Raw genomic sequence first — 19870 nt, 5'->3', positions numbered from 1 at the left:
TAAAAAAACAGATGGGGCTGCAATACTCAACTTCAATTTAAAGCTCTCCCCTGCAGTACCACTGCTTAGCCACAAGATGTCTTCAGCCTTCTGAACTAAATGACACCCAGTGCCGTTCAAAATTTAAGACTAAGGCCGCGTACACACGCGCGGACTGTTCGCCCAACTTTGTCCGTCAAACAGTTTCGGCAAACAGTCCGCTCAAACTTAGCATGGACGGACATGGCCACACACGACGGACGAACAGTTTGCTGAAACCGTGCGCGATGACGTGAACGGCACGTACGACGGGACGAAAAATACGACGTCCTATACACTGCATTATAGCTTTCGGCGTGAAAATCCTTTCTGAGCATGCGCGCAACTTTGTTTGACGAACAAGCCTACACACGGGCGGACTGTTCGCTCAAACAAGGTTTCAGCGGACAGTTTTTCGGAAATTCCGAAAAACCTTGTCCGTCAAACTGTCCGCTGAAACTGTCCGCTGAAAGCCCACACACGAGCGGACTGTCCGCCCAAACACTGTTCAGCGGACAAAGTTGGGAGAACAGTCCGCCCGTGTGTACGCGGCCTAAGGAAAGACTGTTCGTGAAGGGCGTCATGGCTCCATTTCCCTGAGCGTGGCACTCACAATGTATCGATACTGTGAGTGGCACTAATGTCATCGTGTCATCACCAGGACTGCCCACTACTGGGGGAAGACCAACCAGCTAAAGAACAAAGTGCATCATGACTGACCAGTTGGTTATACGGGATACTTTTAAATATTGTACTACTCTGAAAACTATTAGGTAACAATGTCATGCATCATGCATTGTTTTGACTTGTTTGACCTCTTCTTGTATTTGTTAACTGTTATCCTATGTGAATGTATAGAATGCAACTGTATACTGTGTGCCTTTACAACTCATGGTTATTTTCTGTTGTGGAAAGATGTTATCTGAATGCATGTTTTGTACTGCCTTTTCTTAACTAAAAGTGTTCTCAATAAAAATGTATTAAAAAAAAACAAAAAAAAAACAGTGCAAACACACACTGTGAGGGTATGCCTCAGAAGCAAACAAGTAATTTAATCTTACATGCTTAACTCTATAGAACGGAAATTTCTTCTTCAAGGCTGACAACTGCCATGTCTTGGCAAACAACTGTTCTTAGTGCTTTAATTAAGATTGAATGATTTTCACATGAAGTATTATATTAGTGCCTTGGTGGTGGAAACCCCCCCTCCATTCCATAGCTCTCCCTCTGTCTTATCTCACTAACTCTTCTCTTATCTTTATTGCCATTGATTTGTATGTGTTTTTTTTTGTTGTTTTTTTTTCTCTTCTTTCCCTCAGAGGTGTTTTTTTTTTTGTTTTGTTTTTACATTCTGCTTAAAAATTTGCAAATCAGTACTGCTTGGACCTTGAAGAAGGGGACATACCCGAAAGCTTGTCCTGAAAAATTGTATGTTAGTGCAAATAAAAAAAGTATCACGGACAGTACTCAATTTTCTCTAAGGCATTTATCTAATTCTAAGACGTTATTTTAAGACCTCTCTCATGAACTTTCCATACCCAAAACCTTTGCTAAGGAGAAAAACTTTGACTGTACAATATCTCCAAAAATGATTCCATACTGCCGGCCAATGAATCCTATCAGTATAGCCAACTTAATTATCATGTTTGTAGCCTGCTTTGTTGCCATAAGGAGCCAGTCAAATACTTAACTTCTTTTGAAAATTGTTGCCGAAACAACCCCTACTTGAAAGGCCTTGTCTCAGATCTCTACACCTCTTTGATTAACTCAACAGGCTCCGGTCCACCTTCTTATATAGTGAAGTGGGCAGAAAAAACCCAGACCAAGCCACGTGGACTAAGATTTGGTTAGCCTCCCCCCCAAATGCTCCCAGAATATCTTTGCACAAGAAAATGCCTACAAACTTTTTTCTCAGGGGTACATGACCCTGGACCGCATTTGTCTAAGTTTACCCCATCAGTATCCCTCATGTGCTTCTGCGGCTATAGAAAACGAGGCACTCTAATCCATGAGCTACTTTTTGGCATTTGTTGCGCATAGAGCAGCCCATTGAAATTAATGAAAAGAAAAAAAATGGAAAAAAGTGTGTTATTAAATTGCTAGATGTAAATAGGGACTTAAGTTCAGCGGCCACAGTTTTACTGCTGTAGAATGGTACGGCTGGGTTAAAAACGACGTTGTTACATCAATTCGCCTTTTGGCCACTAGGGCCAGAGGCGTGTGCCTGCAGTGTGTGCCTGACCCCGATGACTGCCGGGCTCCCACGATTGCTCGTGACAGAGCGAGAACCAGGATCTGTGTGTGTAAACATACAGATCCCGGTTCTTTCAGGGAAGAGGAGACAGATTGGGTGTTCATACTATGTATGAACACCGATTTCTCTCTCCTCCTAGTCAGTCTCCTCCCCACAGTTAGAAATTAGAAATTACGCTTTCCCTATGCTATATTTGCCTTAGCAGTGCTGTCAAGCAGTAAAATGTTGTGGACGTACCATAGCTCGGTACTCAGCAGACCAGTAGTTAATATATTAAAGGCTATTTTTTTCCTAAACTAAAAAAGATACAGTATCACACTTACCTTGTTTACCTCCTCTTTGACAGTTGCCTGTGACTAATGGTTTGCTAAGAGGGCACTTGTGTGGGCATGCTCCCGAGCTGGGCTGTGTGTATCCATAGACACACACAGCACCAGCAAGCCATGCCCCCACTCCCTCCTCACAGGAGTATGACTGACAGCATCAGACACCTATTGCTCCCACTGACCTCAGTGTCTCCTGTGTGACCAGAAGGATAGGGCAGGCACTGGAGAGTTGATAGATGTCAGTAAAGTGTTTGGTTGGGGGGGGGGGGGACAGTTAGAGGGGCATTTTTTGCCTTAGTACAGGGAATGCATTAAGGTAAAAAATGTTTATAGTTTAGAACCACTTTAATTCCTGCATTGCAGCTCTGTTTCTTGGATTTGAATCACAAATTGTCCCTAATGTGTATATAGATATATATATGTGTGGTGGGGACAACAGAGAGTCAAGGACAGAAATTGATGTGAATGTATAGTGCCATATTGATGTAGCCAGGCGCTGGCTAATATGACTTTGATATCATGGGTTATTCTTTAAGAAGGGTTGCCTTGAGTTTGTTTCCCTCTAGTATTCAGTCTAGACATTGTATCATCATATCCTGAAGGGAGAGAGAGACCACTACTGAAAGCAGGGGATAGTGGGACATGTGGTCCAGAGAGTCAGATTTATCATGAAGCCAGTGCTGCTGCAGACTACAAGTTCCAGCTGTCTGGAGAGAAAATAATGCTGGACGAGGACATAAATAGTTCCTCCTGGAACCATGGCCTTCAGCTGAGAACAGGGACCCCATGCTGGGAAATGCGAGCAGGCCTCGGGCCCGTGGCCCGGAAAGCGTGGCGACTCTTCAGCGAGAGGGCCATATACTGTACCTGCAGGCAGATCCATCCATCAGTATCGGCCATGTGACTGTCAGGGGTCACTCTCATAATCACATACAAACCCAGCTGAATCCTGGTGTCACCAGGTGCACAGCCAGGAACCCTTCACTGGTTGCAGATTCTTCAGGAGCCTGTTGCGGGACATCCTATTCACTTGGGCCTTGGTATCATCAGGATTGGTGAGCAGGAAGAAGCCCACCCTGCGTACATGCTAAAAAAGACACTGTGTGCAGACACCTTTACCCCATCTCTCTACACAAAAGCTTCTAACAGGATACACTTTGCCTATGTTATCCACTATTGCTGGTCGACATTGCACAGCAATCTCTCTGGGCCCTTGTTGAGCTAGCTAAAGATTCTGAACACCTACAAGGACGTCTCTCCACTACTCCTCCTTCACATAAAGGACTGAGTTCATAACATCTGTGAGCATTAAGTAGAACCCAGAGTTTGATTATTGCATTGTTTACATACTGTATTGTGTTCTTATAAATTGTGCTGTTTGCTTTATGGACCCGTGGCATCAGGATTTTAATCACTTCAGCCCCTTCAACATTTTTTTGATACCGCACTGCATCACTTTAACTGACAATTGCACGGTCGTGCAATGCTGTACTCAAACAAAATTGACATCCTTTTTTCACACAAATAGAGCTTTCTTTTGGTGCTATTTGATCACCTCTGCGTTTTTTATTTTTGCTCTATAAACAAAAGAAGAGCGACAATTAAAAAATAAATAAAAAACAATATCTTTTACTTTTTGCTATAATAAATATCCCACATTTTTTTTCAAAAAAACGTTTTTTTTCCCCTCAATTTAGGCTAATGTGTATTCTTCTACATTTTTTGGTGAAAAAAAATTGCAATAAGTGTATATTGATTGGTTTGTGGTAAAGTTATAGTACTACAAAAGGGGATAGATTTATGGCATTTTTATTATTTATATATATTTTTGTACTAGTAATGTCGGTGATCTGCGATTTTTATCAGGACTGCGATATTGAGGCTAACAAGGTGCAAAAATCCTACCAAGCAGTGTAGAATGAGCGGTGCTAAGTACTCGAGTTGAGATTGTTTATTATTCGCATATTCAGAGTATTTAGCGCCGCTCATTCTACACTGCTTGGTAGGATTTTTGCACATTATTATTTATTTAGAGTGGCAGCAAGTGTTTTTGTTGTTTTGTTATTAATGATATTTTTGTTGTTTTGTGAGTGTGAGGGCAGAAGTGTGTATTATTGTTTTTGATTGAGGTGGACAAATTGGAAACTTTTGACAAATTTTTTGGACCATTGACAATTATACAGCGATCAGTGCTATAAAAATGCACTGATTAATGTATAAATGTCACTGATAGGGAAGGGGTTAACACTAGGGGGCGATCAAGGTGTTAACTGTTTTCACTAGGTGTGTTCTAACTGTATGGGGGATGGGACTGTCTAGGAGGAGAGAGAGATCGCTGTTCATACATAGTATGAACACACAATCTGTCTCCTCTCCCCTCGCTCTGTCACGAGTGAACAGGGGTGCCTGGCAGTCATCGCGCCCACCAGGCACTCGCACTGGCTCTGGGCACATGCTGCAGGAGCCTGTGCGCCCCTAGTGGCCAAAGGGCGAAGCGATATAAGGTAACGTTGTTCTGCTAAGCCGTACCAATCTGCCACAGTAAAACTGCGGTGGATGGTCGGCAACCATTTAAGGGAGCAGCTTATATACCTGGGGTCATTCCAGGGCCTATTGGTTATCAATGTTTGATTTATTGTGATTTTCTTTGTATTGTATATCCTTTGTAAACTTGCTAAGCACAGGGTTAAGATTGAAAGATATCTGCATTAACATTTCTTCCTCTTTGCTAACTTACTCATTTACTTTGCTCTTCTGGTGTCTTTGCAATTGCATTCTTTCTTTGAATTATGTCCGAACCTAGGGTGTCAGAGGTGTTGGGAGGCTTGCAAGGTCAGGGCAACCTTTGGGGACAGTCATCTTCCAGCGGCCCTTATGGGGGTGGCACTACATTGATAATAAAGATAAACATGCCGGAAGGGTACCAATTTGCTTATTAAGGTTGCTTTCATTTTATGAAAAATAGGTCAAAGCGCAAACTGTTTACAATTATTTATTTCAACAATTACAAATATTTTCAGGTACACGTATAGATTTTTAGCAAAAATCTTGTAATAGAGTGCTAGATGGAGACAGTGTTCATCACCACTGCACAGAGATGATTTAAGGCCAGCCAGCAGACATGATGAATTATTTCCTTGAGTATATATAACTGTCATCTTGAAGGGTGTTAACTACATAGTTCCCTTGAGTTTCTACTGCTTGCTCCGACATATAAAAAGTTACAATACATCATCAGTTATCATGAAAAACTACACAGAAATCCAGAAGGAGTACATTCAAGTGTTATCACTGATAACTGTCCAGCTTGCATTTTGCTCTATCTTTTCGCACCATAACTAATGTTTAATATAGTAAAAGATCATAGGATTTGCTTAAAAGTGATCTATATTCATGACATGAAACTTTAATTTTATAACATCAGCATTGTAATAGCAATACAAATATAAACGTACTTTCAGGTTATGAGTTCTGCCTGTTTGCTGGCAATCTCTTTCCACAAATTCCTGCATGCCTTGCAACTTCTGCAACCTCCCTGCCTGCAAACAGTTACTCCTGTACTTACTGTGTCTCCTGCAACACCTTCTCTCAGCACCTCTGTAGTTCAGAAGCCAAGCTCTGTTAAATGTATGACACATCAAGGGCATATTCACAGAGCACAGTGACTACGGTGGTTATTTACTAAAGGAAAATACACTTTGCACTGAAAGTGTACTTGGACGTAAAATCGCTGTAGATCCGAGGGGGACATGCAAGGAAAATAAAAAACAGCATTTTAGCTTGCACATGATTGGATGATAAAATCAGCAGAGCTTCCATTCATTTCAGATCTACCCCTTAGATTTAGAGCGACTGCACTTCCAAGTGCACGTGCAGTGCAAAGTAGATTTGCCTTTGGTAAATAACCCCCAATGTGTCACAGAATTCAAAGAAGTAGATGTGTGGGATTCTTCACAAAGTAAGTATTCAAACTTCATAAATGTTCAAATGAATAGAGTGGGCTAGAAATATCTGAATACACTGTGGAAATGAATATTTGATTTAAAATTTTGACCACAGTTACACTTTATCTAAGGGATGACTAAAACAGGCTTTTGATCATTCATCTGCCTAATGTGGGTCTTTCTTATGTTATTAGTGAGGTTTGATGAACTCAAAACTATGTGGAGAGAATGAGGGAGTTATACTGCACATGTGCCATCCTAGTTCCTCCAATATTTTCATGTGAAAAACAAAAACGGTCAGATTTAAAGTGGATCTGAAGCTTTTTACCTCATGCATTATATTCATGAAGTTAGAAAACCTACAGTGGGCAGCTCCCCCCTCAGCCCCCCCCCCCCCAATACTGCAGCTCTCCTGGGTCTCTCCCTCCTCATTGGCTGAGATGCAGGAGCCATTGGCCGCTGTCAATTACAGCCAGTGAGGAAGGGGGGGAGCTGGGGAAGGAGAGAGAGCGTACGAGGGCCCCCATAGCAAGCGGCTAAGGGAAGGGGCCCAGAGTGGTGGAGACCTGAAAAGAGGAGGATCAGAGCTGCTCTGTGCAAAACCATATTTTTTTTAAATATCTTTTTTCTTTGACAAATACTTTAAAATAAATTCCAGGAATTCAGCCACTCTGTAAAAAGTGCAGGTATACTATGAGTTAAGGTGAGCCAGCTCCTAGACCTATCTCTATTATTTATATCTGATTTGATTTTTATTGCATTCCTTGGTTTATTGCATTCCTTGAGGAGACATCAGGGCTAAACCAGAGTCGTATATACTGTGATGCTGCCAGGCCCTTCCATCAGGTTGTGCAAAGTGGTTTGGAACTGTCTGGTTAAGGATCTGATCCACCCAAAGGCATTGGTGGGTGGATCAAATCCTTGACTGAAAGCTCTACTCTGGCTTTGCATGGGCTGGGGAAAAGACTGACAATGTCACATGGCATGGGATTCACTCCAGATTAGCTCCATCCCCAGCCTGGTCTGTGCTACAGTGAAGAAAAAAAAGTCATGTGACTCAGATTGAATAAAGTTTGTAAAAAAGGTGCACAAAAATAATGAAAACTACTGTGCAATTACCTCAATTAACTCAAATGTGAATATATGGGTAGCTGCCTACATTGGCATGTGTCCCCACACCTTTACAAATACAAAAAAAATTGCAGTGCTACCTGTAATTCTTAATGTTCATGCATTGCATGGATAACCCCACTGACAACCTGTTGAATAATAAATGCAAAAATCTGTAAAAAACATAAAATATGAAACATTTTATAAAATGAGGAGTGATGGTGAGACACTGTAGGTGTCCTGATTACCTTCTGTAAATATACCTTTAGATAATCAATGTGCTAATATAAATAGAACCAAATTTTCCCAATATAAATATCTTGTAACAATAATGGTATCAATAGGGCAAAAGTGCATTCCCCTTTAAGCTGGGACCAACATATGCACTTTCCTGCACATTCCTGGGTCCACTCCTTATAATGTGGGATGCAAGGTAATTACACTGTGCACTGAAACTAGTGCACATAGATAAAAGCATATCAGTTGGACACTAGCCCCTAAATGAGCGTAAAAATATCGACTTCATCTTTCCAATGACATCACTTCTGGGAATGTGATGATGTCATTGGCAGAGCCGGAAGTGACATCATCCATGATCGTAGAGGTGAAGTCAATATTTTATGCTTTATTTAATCCATCAATAGTCTCAGACTGTTCACACAGCCATTGTAAAAAAAATCTCCAACTTTCCATGACAAAATACAGTATTTACCTATACCAACTACACATGTAAATCACCTGATATAAGACATCATATTCTACAATCTTAAAACAGATACCCTTTTTGGAAAGCTAGAATATTACAAGACTCAAAGACACAATTGATGGCTTTGATTTTAATATGCCATGCAGTGTTAGGTCATTGCTGTAAATAAACTGCATAATTAAACTCCAATTTGACAAAACCAAACTGTCACTACTGTTTACTTAAAAAAAAAAAAAATACGTTCCAAATGAAATCTTTATGTTTGTCATAGCTTTCTGCTCTTTGATTTACAATAAGACCAAAGATGCATCCTTAAGTACACAGTAAAGGGAAACTTTGCTGAGAGAAGCATGGAAGCTACTCAGTAATTAAAAAAAAAAAGACTTCTTTTAGGGCCTTTAACCAGTTCCCGACCGGAGCATGCCGATGTACGTCAGCAGAATGCCACGGGGAGGCATACTGGAGTACAGGTACGTCCATTTTTATATGCTGCACTGCCATCGCATGTGCACCGTTGGCGGCACGCTCCCATGTCGGTCGGGACCCCCGTGAGTCCGGTCACGGGTCCCACGGACTCAATCGTCGTGGGGATACCCGCGATCGTCTCACGGGGCGGCAGAATGGGGAAATGCCATTGTAAACAGCATTTCCCCCTTCTGCCTAGCAACAAGTGACGCTGATCTCTGCTCCATGTGCCTGGAACAGAGATCAGTGTTCACTAACACAAAGCCCAGCCCCCCACAGTTAGTAACACGCCCCTAGGAACACTTAACCCCTAAACTGCCACCTCCTGGTTAACCACTTCACTGCCAATGTCATTTACACAGGAATCACTGCATTTGTATAGCAGTGATTGCTGTATAAATGACAATGGTCCCAAAAATGTGTCAAACATGTCAGATGTGTCCGCCATACTGTCGCAGTCACAATAAAAAACGCTGATCGCCGCCATTACTAGTAAAAAAAAAATATTAATAAAAATGCCATAAAACTATCCCCTATTTTGTAAACGCTATAACTTTTGTGCAAATCAATCAATAATCGCTTATTGTGATTTTTTTTACCAAAAATATGTAGAAGAATACGTATCGGCCTAAACTGAGGGAAAAAATTTTTTTTATATATTTTTGGGGGATATTTATTATAACAAAAAGTAAAAAATAATGCGTTTTTTTCAAAATTGTCGCTCTATTTTTGTTTATAGCGCAAAAAATAAAAAACGCAGGGGTGATCAAATACCACACAAAAAAAAGCTCTATTTGTGGGAAAAAAAGGATGTAAATTTTGTTTGGGAGCCACGTTGCACGACCGCGCAATTGTCAGTTAAAGCGATGCAGTGCCGAATCGCAAAAAGTGGTCTGGTCTTAAGCCAGCAAAATGGTCCGGTCTGAAAGTGGTTAATGCATCCTTCCACGTTTGACAGCTTCTACATTACACCCAAGTGGGAAGACCATTGTATCAGGGGAAATTGTGGAGAATATTCTAGTATGCCTGTGTACATTTTAAGGATTATTGATATTTGAAGGGTGAACCTCTGAAATGTAAATGATCTAAATGACACTGGAGGATCCAATGTGGTCATGGTAGGCTTGGCATAGAATAGTAAAAGTCAAATTAACATATACAATATGTCATTGTTTTCCTTGATACAACATGTGAGATGAGCAATACCTATAAAAATTATCTCAGCTAAAGAAAGAGAGTGCACTGCGCATATGCGATATATGCCATAGTTTAAATGGCATGGAGTGGCTGCTATGGGGCACACAATTGTAATGTTCAGCCTATCCTGTAAATGGAAAGACAGAGGTGGGTGGAGAGGCCAGAATTGTTTTTTTTTCTGGAGAGGCCCCCACATCTGCATGTGTAATTGAAGGAGGTACAGTATTTTAAACAGGTGGGGTGCTGGTATGTACGATTCATAAGTTATAGAATTTCACTGGGGTATTTTTGGAAAGTCTTGCTGAACGTGAGCATACATACGCCTCTCTATTCCAAATACTTCAATTCTCCATCCTCTGGCTGGATCCTGGCTCTGCATGCACCCTATCTGCTGTGGCTTCCAGTATCAATTTCAGAGTGCCCAATAATGGGAAAGATATAACATGGAAGTCCTCCAACATTTAGAACTTTAACAGAACTTCAGCTTGAACATGAATTAGGATGATCAACTTGTGCTCTTGGGAAAGTCAGACAATGAAGTGGTCAAACTGTTTCTGAGCTGACCGTGCTACTTTGAAGTTTTATAATAATTTTTAAGTTGTTTTGTTTTAAATAAACACTGCTACATAAACTGAGCTCTTCTGCGTGATTTCTTTCCCATCACTAGGCACTCTCAGACGATAAGTTGCACAGAACCAATAAACAACAGATGGGCATCTCTTTTGGGTGCTTGGGGAAGATCTGCAGATGCATTTACACATGAACCTTTAGGCACACAATGAAGAGGAACTGCACCGTAGTAGCTGTGCCCAAAAAGGAAGGCAGAGGGCAAATGACTAGTCAACAACATAGCAGATGGTTTCCCCTCAGCTGATCTTTCCTGCATTACTGACTTACATGCCTTCTCTTCACTGTGTCTCCATGTGGTGGCAGCTATCTTTGTAGAGGCTAGAGGATTTTGCTTCTTCATGTCAGAGCCTCCAGTAAGGAGAATATCGAGCAGCATAATAATGACATCACTAAATTTCACCCCAAATCTCCTGACACTAGCAGTCAGAAGCAGCAGTGCCTTGGATCTCACACTACAAATATACAACTATGAGACTGATAGCACAACAATGTCTAGGCATACGCACATACCAAGCAGTGCCTGAGGCTAATAGCAAAGAAATGCCTAGGCACATTCACATACCAAGCAGTGCTTTGCTTTTTTTCAGAAGGAATTCAAGTCAAAGGGTAGATTTTTCAGGTTACTAAACATTCCATATAACACAGAAAATCTTTAATTTTGAGTTCAAGCACACATTAAGGCATTTAGGTAAAGATAAGCAAATATTTAGAAATGTGACCCATTCCTGATTCTTCAGGATTATCTAAGCAAGTCTAAAACCATGTGGATAGCTTTTATAATCTCTAGTATTAAAGCAGGTCTGTCACAAATCCGAGCAATTCAAATTGAGCATATGATGAAAAAATGCATAAAGAAGTTACCTCCTGTAAAAAAAAAAAACACATCTCAAAATGGCCAGCAGGCAGTTACGTAAATAATATAGGCAGCTCATATTAAAGTTCACTCTATTCACCTTATAAAAAAGTTGTGGCCACAGGGAAAGACCAGGAAATGTGCTCAATCTTGTGTGTTCTTGGGATGAGCTTAGACTTTAAATTCAATTCAACTTTTTCTTTAAAAAAGCCTACTCGTTAACCCCCCACCTCCTTCCTTCCTTTAAGGGCTAGCATTTGCCTTCTGAGGGGTGACCCACAGTGGATTGATTTTCAGGAGAGGCTTGACAGGGGAGAGGGGGGCAACTGTGGCACAGCCACATTCAGTTGTATTGGTAGGGTTCAGCAAGCTGAACTGTCTGCCGAACACGACAGGCGGTTTAATTACCCCTCCCACAGCATGTGTACAGCCCCATCCGTTGCCTGTGCAGCTTAAGCGGGAGCAGTTGGGGATGGTAAACATGCAGCTCAACTGCATGTTTTCACCATTTTTAAGTTTAAGGATATGGGCAGAGCCAAGAATCAGAAAATATGGAATTCCACAAATCAAGCCTGGTTTTCAAATTGATGCATGCATTAGATAATATTCTGTGATGGAATTGACCTAGATTTGTAAAAGTTTAAATTTAGGGATAGGAGAGTCTTAAACGACAAAAAAAAGCAATGCTCCCTTTTCGCATCAGTAATTGTTATATAATGACATATGTCAGTTCAAGCGTGATGTCAGTCAGCTCATTCTTTACTCCTTTTTAGGATATACATAAGTATGCTATTGTGGTAGTTTTAGGCTGGATTCAGACCTATGCATTTGTAGTGCTTTTTGCATTTTGCAAATTTGCACTACAGAACGTGTTCCACAGGAAACCATGTTAAATGGACTGTAGTGCAAAATGCAAAAAAGCACTAAAAATGCATAGGTGTTAATTTTTTGCTAAGTGTGTTCTTTTCATTTTAACAACATATTAGATACACATGCATGCAATCAAATTTGTGTGTTTTAAATATATGCCACTAAATCAGTAGCAATGGCTGCATGTTTATACAATAGGTACAATTTTGTTAAGGTATTAAAAAAGTGCAGTAATCAGCCTCCTTACCTTAGTCATGTGTGGAATTGGGTTAAATCCACACAGGTTGCATACAATCTGCTTGCATTCCGTACATGTATTAAAATTAGGAGGGTCCTTAGAATCAATATATAGTTCTATCTTGCAAAGAGGGCACAATGTTTTTGGTTCTGTTATCTTTTCAGTTTTTTCTGCTTTTGTTTCTTTAACAACAATTTTTGATTCAGAAACCTTTTCAGTTACTTTATCTTTAATCTTTTCATCAATTTCCTTTGCTAAAGAACTAGATTTGGGCTGTTCCACTTTTTTAAAAAGTTCTGGCTTGGTTTCCTTTTTTGCTGGAGGAAGTTTTGGTGATTGTGGATCCACTGCCTCTTTCACTGGTTTCTGTGGAGCAGTTGCTTTTGGTGGAGGGGTAGGCTGCTTAGAAGCTGGTCCTTGTGTGCTTTGTGTTTGAGAAACGGGTTGAGATGCTGTGGATATAAAGCTGGAAGCTTGGCTAAATATTGACGCTCCAAAACCAAAGAGTTTTCCAGTTACTGTTTCTTGCGGTGTTGTAGGCTGTACTTTTGGAGTTTCTGTGACACTCCCAAGATTCAGACTAAAACGTCTAGGTTGCTCTTGTGGCTTTTGGGGTTGGGTGGTTGGTTGTGATACTGTTTGAGGAGCAACGGGTTTATGTGAAGGACTAGACTTTGGACTATCTGGCCCAACTGGCTGCTGTGTTGGTGGAACCATAGGTTTATGTGCAGGAGTTGGTTTAGGGCCAGGAGGTCCAGGAGTTTTTGATGTTTGTGGAACTGTAGGTTTATGGGAAGGGCTTGCCTTTGGGCTGCCTGGCCCCACAGACTGTGATGTTTGTGCAGCAGTAGGTTTAGGTAAGGGACTAGGCTTTGGACTTCCAGGCCCAGCAGGTTGTGATGACTGTGGAACCACTGGTTTATGTGAAGGGCTAGGTTTTGGGCTTCCAGCTGCAGCAGCTTGCGATGACTGTGAAACCACTGGTTTATGTGATGGGCTAGATTTTGGGCTTCCTGACACTGGAGTTTGTGATGTTTGGGGAACCACAGGTTTGTGTGATGGGCTAGATTTTGGGCTTCCTGGCACTGCAGTTTGGGATGATTGTGGAGCCACAGATCTATGTGTGGGGCTAGATTTTGGGCTTCCTGGCACTACAGGTTGGGATGCTTGTGCAGCCACAGGCTTATGTAAAGGGCTAGATTTTGGGCTTCCAGGCACTGCAAATTGTGATGTCTGTGGAGCCACAGGCTTGTGTGATGGGCTGGATTTTGGGCTTCCTGGCCCAGTGGACTGTGAGGCTTGTGGGGCAACAGGTTTAGGCAAAGGACTAGGTTTTGAGCTTGCCACAGAAGGCTCTTTTGGAGTTTGCTTGCTATCAGCTATAGTGGCAGTCCTTTTTGGACTTTTTGTAGGATCTTCTTTGACGTCTGTAGCTTCAACCTTCTGGGGGATCTCTTGTGCTTTTACATTAGATAAAGAGGATTGTTTTAATTCTTGCGCTGGAATGGATACTGGTGTGTTATTCTTTTGTTTGTTTCTGTCTTCTGTGAGTTTAGGTCCCATCTCTTGTAATGCAGCAGATACAGGAGCAGATGTGGAATCAGTCTTAGCTAAAGGCTTTTGGGAAGGTTCATGGTGTGTTGTCTCAACTGGTAGCCTCTTTTCAGTTCCAGATGGTTTGGTTTTATCCAACACTGCAGTTTCTATTTTATTTTCCCTTGTATGTTGATTAGACTTAGTTGGTGAGCCAGACACAGATGCCTGCTTGGTTAATAACGGTGGTGCTTTGGGTCCTTGCTTCATTGTTTGGTCTGGCACTGGAACTGCTTCCTTCTTTAAAGGAGGGACAGATGTAGCTGCTGCTGCTGGAATTGCAGGTTTTAGTTTGACTGGAGGTGGCATGGGTGAAGGAACAGCAGTCATATCCATTCCAAGAGCTCTCTGCATTTGACAATTCAAACAAAGCCATTCGTGTTTCTGTTGAAACAAAAGGAAAAAACATACATTAATGTAAACAAATACCTTACCCTAATATAAAATTCTATAGACAAAATCTGTAGGTATAAAAACAAGATAAAAAAAGTAGTGAACCAAACTTAGAATTACTAGTATGGAAGCTGGTAAAATCAATGGATCATATAGTAAAGCCGCACTCAATCAGAAACTGCAATAATAAACTTTATAATAAACAGAATAAAAAAAATCATGAAATATAGCCCCGCTGATGAGTTTCAGTCAGACATAGCATTAATCACAGCTAGCTATGTAACATCACACCACCTTTAAATAAAAACTCCACCCTACCATATAAGATTACAAACATGTGGGGGGGGGGGGGTGGCATGTCCGAGCCGCCAAGAGTGAGATGGCTGCTTGATTCCTCTCCTCCTCGCTCTACTGGGTATCTATCGCGGCTAATAGCAACTACTCCCACTTAAGGATGAGCCGAACACCCCCGGTTCGGTTCGCACCAGAACATGTAAACAGGCAAAAAATTTGGATGAACACGTGAACACTGGTAAAGTCTATGGGACACGAATATGAAAAATCAAAAGTTCTAATTTTAAAGGCTTATATGCAAGTTATTGTCATAAAAAGTTTGCTTAAAGTGAAACAATAGAAATTAAATATTCCTTTAAATATTGTGCCTGGGGGGTGTCTATAGTATGCCTGTAAAGTGGCGCGGTTTTCCAGTGTTTAGCACAGCAAAATTACATTTCTAAAGGAAAAAAGTAATTTAACCGCTTAAGGACCACCTCACGCCGATATACGTCGGCAGAACGGCACGGCTGGGCACAAGCATGTACAGGCATGTTGCCCTTCAAGTGCCCAGCCGCGGGTTGCACGCGCTCTGCCACCGGTGCACTCGTGACCTGGTCCTGAGCTCCGTGACTGTGGCCGCGGGACCCGCGATCGGGTCACAGAGCTGAAGAACAAGGTGAGGTAAGTGTAAACAAACCTCTCATCGTGCTTCCTAGTGAGCATGTCACTGATCGTCTGTTCCCTGTCATAAGGAAAGACGATCAGTGATGTCACACGCCAAGCCACGCCCCCTACAGTAAAAAAAACACACACACACTTAACCCCTCCACTTCCCCTAGTGGTTAACCCCTTCACTGCCAGTGACATTTTTACAATAATCAGTGCATTTTTAATCGTAGTGATCGCTGTATTAATGCCAATGGTCCCAAAAATGCATCAAAATTGTCCGACGTGTCCGCCATAATGTCGCAGTCACAATAAAAATCGCTGATCACCGCCATTACTAGTAAAAATTAAAAATTATTAATAAAAATGCGATAAAACTATCCCCTATTTTGTATAGACGCTATAACTTTTGCGCAAACCAATCAATAAACGCTTACTGTGATTTTTTTTACCAAAAATATGTAGAAGAATACATATCGGCCTAAACTGAGGAAAAAAATAAATTTTATATGTTTTTTGGGGATATTTATTTAGCAAAAAGTAACAAATGTTGAATTTTTTTCAAAATTTCGCTCTATTTTTGTTTATAGCGCAAAAAATAAAAACCACAAAGGTGATGAAATACCACCAAAAGAAAGCTCTATTTGTGGAAAAATTGGATGCCAATTTTGTTTGGGAGCCACGTCGCATAACCGTGCAATTGTCAGTTAAAGCGACGCAGTGCTGAATCACAAAAAGGGGCTTGGTCCTTTAGCTGCAAAATGGTCCAGGGCTTAAGTGGTTAAAACTGATCTTGGATGTAATGAATTGTCGGGTCTCAGCAATATAGATAAAATGCATTTAAAAAAACAGCATGGGTTCCCCCTTCAGTCCATTACCAGGCCCTTCGGGTCTGATATGAATATTAAGGGGAACCCCGAACCAAACATAAAAAAAATGTGTGGAGGTCCCCCAAAATCCAAACCAGACCCATCTGGTATGGATTTTAAGGGGAACCCTGAGCCAATATTTAAAAAAATGGCGTAGGGCCCCGCAAAAATCCATACCAGACCTGAAGGGTCTGGTATGGATTTTAAGGGGAACCATGAGCCAAAATGTTAAAAAAAATGGCCTAGGGTCCCCCCAAAATCCATACCAGACCCTTATCCAAGCAGGCAACCTTGCAGGCCACACCAAATAAGGGGGGACGAGAGAGCGCCTCCTTCTGAACCATACCAGGCCACATGCCTTCAACATGGGAAGGGGACTTTGGAATAGCCTCCCAAAGCACCTTGTACCCATGTTAATGGGGACAAGGGCCTCATAATTTTGGCGCAGGGTTCCCCTTAAAATCCATCCCCTTATAACCCATACTAGACCTGAAAAATAATACAGGTGAAGTTCAGCTTGTAATCAAACCTCTGAAACCAAAAGAATTAGACGCAATTCTTAAAGAAATATGAATGGTTTCCTGCCATGATTTAAACAGATTTTTAAAATGGTTTTCTGATGGGGAGCAGGTCAGAGATATGTAAAATCTTAACCCATCTGACTTAGAGTTTTGCAACATTCTATAGAGACATACTTACTGGAATTATTGTGTGTTTTGTATGGTGTACATTCTGATGTTACTATTCATTAGAAGATCCAACAAGATCCACATGCAAAGTGACTCTCCCTATGAATTGTCACACAGGATAGCTACTATTATGGAATTATTGGTCGGTAATAATCTTGCATAAGGCCCCTTTCACACTGGAGCGTTTTTCAAGCGCTATTTTTAGGCCCTTTTCACTCCAGTGTGAAAGCCGGAGGGCTTTCACACTGGAGCGGTGCGCTAGCAGGACGGTGAAACAATTCCTACTATTCACATCTTTGGAGCGGTGAAGGAGCGGTGTATTCACCGCTCCTAAACCACTGCTACCCATTGAAATCAATGGGGCAGCGCGGCTATACCGACGGCAAAGCGCCGCTGCAGGGGTGCTTTGCGGGCAGTTTTAACCCTTTTTTGGCCACTAGCAGCCGCATACCGCCACAAAAACGACGGTAAAGCAGCACTAAAAATAGCGCCGCTTTACCGCCGACGCTGCTTGCACCCCAGTGTGAAAGGGGCCTTAGAGCGTGGAGGCTTGGTACATATGAGTATGGTTCTAGATGCTTTGCATGAAGATATCAAAACAAAATATTTTATTAGTTACCCCAAATCCTCATGATTTAAAAAAACATATTGTTGAGAGCAGATCAGTTATGGAGAAAGTCAAATGAGCAGGCTGTCAAAATTGATTTAGCCACATTGTTTAGGAAAAATACTAAACATAAAGATCAGAAGATATCTAATGATAACAGCAAGAGAGGAAACACCGGGTCAAATATGGGTGATGTTAATATGAAAAACAGAGCTGATCAAAATAATAATAAGAAAAGTTAAAGTTCCGTTCAGTTAAAACAGAAATATGACTACCTGAAGATTGAGTATGATAAGATGACAATAGAACATGACACATTATTGGAACAATTAAAGAGGTTCCAGGGTGTCATAAATGTGGACAGCAGGAGGTGTACATTTTCAAGATTAGTTTTTGAATGCAAATAACACTTATCTGACAGTGGGGTAAATTAGCTTCAAACTGTAAACATGTAAATAGTACTTTGTTTTAACTTCAAACAACGTTTAACCACTTCAGCCCTGGAAGATTTTACCCCCTTCCTGATCAGGGCACTTTTTGCGATTCGGCACTGCGTCGCTTTAACTGACAATTGTGTGGTCGTGCAATATTTCATCACCTTTTTATTTTTTTGCACTATAAACAAAAAATGAGCGGCAATTTTGAAAAAAACTTAATATTTTTTACATTTTGCTATAATAAATATACCCCAAAAATATAAAAAATACATTTTTTTTCCTCAGTTTAGGCTGATATGTACTCTTCTACATATTTTTGGTAAAAAAGAATCGCAATAAGCATATATTGATGGTTTGCACAAAAGTTATACCGTCTACAAAATAGGGGATAGTTTTATGGCATTTTTATTATTATTATTTTTTATTAGTAATGGCAACAATTTGTGATTTTTATTGGGACTGTGACATTATAGCAGACACATCGGACACTATTTTGGGACCATTGTCATTTATACAGCGATCAGTGCTATAAAAATGCACAGATTACTGTGTAAATGACACTGGCAGTGAAGGGGTTAACCACAAGGGAGCGATGAAGGGGTTAAGTGTGTCCTAGGGAGTTATTCTAACTGGGGGGGATGGGCTTCCAGTCACATGACAGTGATCACTGCTCCTAATGACAGGGAGCAGTGATCTCTGTCATGGCACAAGGCAGGGAAATGCCTTGTTTACATAGGCACTTCTCCGTTCTGCGGCTCTGTGACACAAAGATTCTTTTCTTTTTAATGGACTTTTTTTCCCAAAGCCCTATTTTTTTTCTCCCTGTCCCTGATCTATTTTGCTTTAGCATTTATTTCCATTATGTTTTATTTCTTGATTTTTATCTTAAAACCAGAGAGAAGCATTTAAAACTAAAATAATTTTCATAACATTTGTACATATGACATAATACATATTGATATCAATATATTTAACATCTATGCTGAGATGCTGCACAACGGCTTGACATAGCATAAATAACTGGGTGTCTGAGTATTTGTATACTTAAAGCGGTAGTAAACCCGCAATTTCTTTTTTTTTTTTTTTTTTTAAACCTGCAAAGCAAAAGGCATGATGAGCTAGTATGCACCGAGCGCTGCCGGATTTTCACGGCGAGAACCCCCTTGTGCGCATGCGCCGCTGCAGTCAGCGGCGCATACCGAGGGGAATATCTCCTAAACCGTACAGGTTTAGGAGATATTTTTTTTACCTACAGGTAAGCCTTATTATAGGCTTTCCTGTAGGTAAAAGTTAAAAAATTGACCATACAACCACTTTAAGCCTCGTATACACGATCAGATTTTCCACCAACAAAACCATGGACTTTTGTCCGAAGGGCGTTGGCCCAAACTTGTCTTGCATATAAATGGCAAGGAACTGTCAGCCAACAAACATGAAAGTACTGATGTACTACATGGTTTTTCAGCTCTTTAGCTCTGCCCTTTAGGGTCCTTCTGCTAATTTCATGTTAGTAGAAGTTTGGTGAATGTTGATTTGCGTTTTCTTTTAGTGCTTTTCAGTTTGCGCTTTTCAGTTCGTTACTGAATGGCCGTTCATGAACCAGACATGTTGCGGAATCAAAGGAGATAACGTGTTATTTATTATTGGCCTTGGAGTTAATGCTTTGACCCAAGTATAGCCCAGGAAAAGGAGGAGGAATTCTTGGACCAAAAATTGGTTGCATTATTAA

General features: G+C 41.0%; 1 protein-coding gene across 7 annotated transcripts in view; it reads right to left on the bottom strand.

The window, feature by feature from the left end:
- Positions 1–19870, bottom strand: part of PCLO (piccolo presynaptic cytomatrix protein) — a 490197-nt gene that overhangs the window by 361241 nt on the left and 109086 nt on the right. For all 7 annotated transcript variants that reach the window (XM_077473379.1, XM_077473380.1, XM_077473384.1 and 4 more), the window contains exon 3: positions 12621–14588. In XM_077473379.1, the coding sequence (XP_077329505.1) occupies positions 12621–14588 (1968 nt within the window). The remainder of the gene's footprint in view (positions 1–12620; positions 14589–19870) is intronic.

Source organism: Lithobates pipiens, unplaced genomic scaffold, assembly GCF_037356315.1.
Source record: "Lithobates pipiens isolate NorthernLeopardFrog02 unplaced genomic scaffold, aLitPip1_a1.2 Scaffold_8, whole genome shotgun sequence".
NCBI classification, from domain to species: domain Eukaryota; kingdom Metazoa; phylum Chordata; class Amphibia; order Anura; family Ranidae; genus Lithobates; species Lithobates pipiens.
The sequence above is the reverse complement of the archived record's forward strand: the minus strand, read 5'-3'. Positions and strand labels throughout refer to the sequence as shown.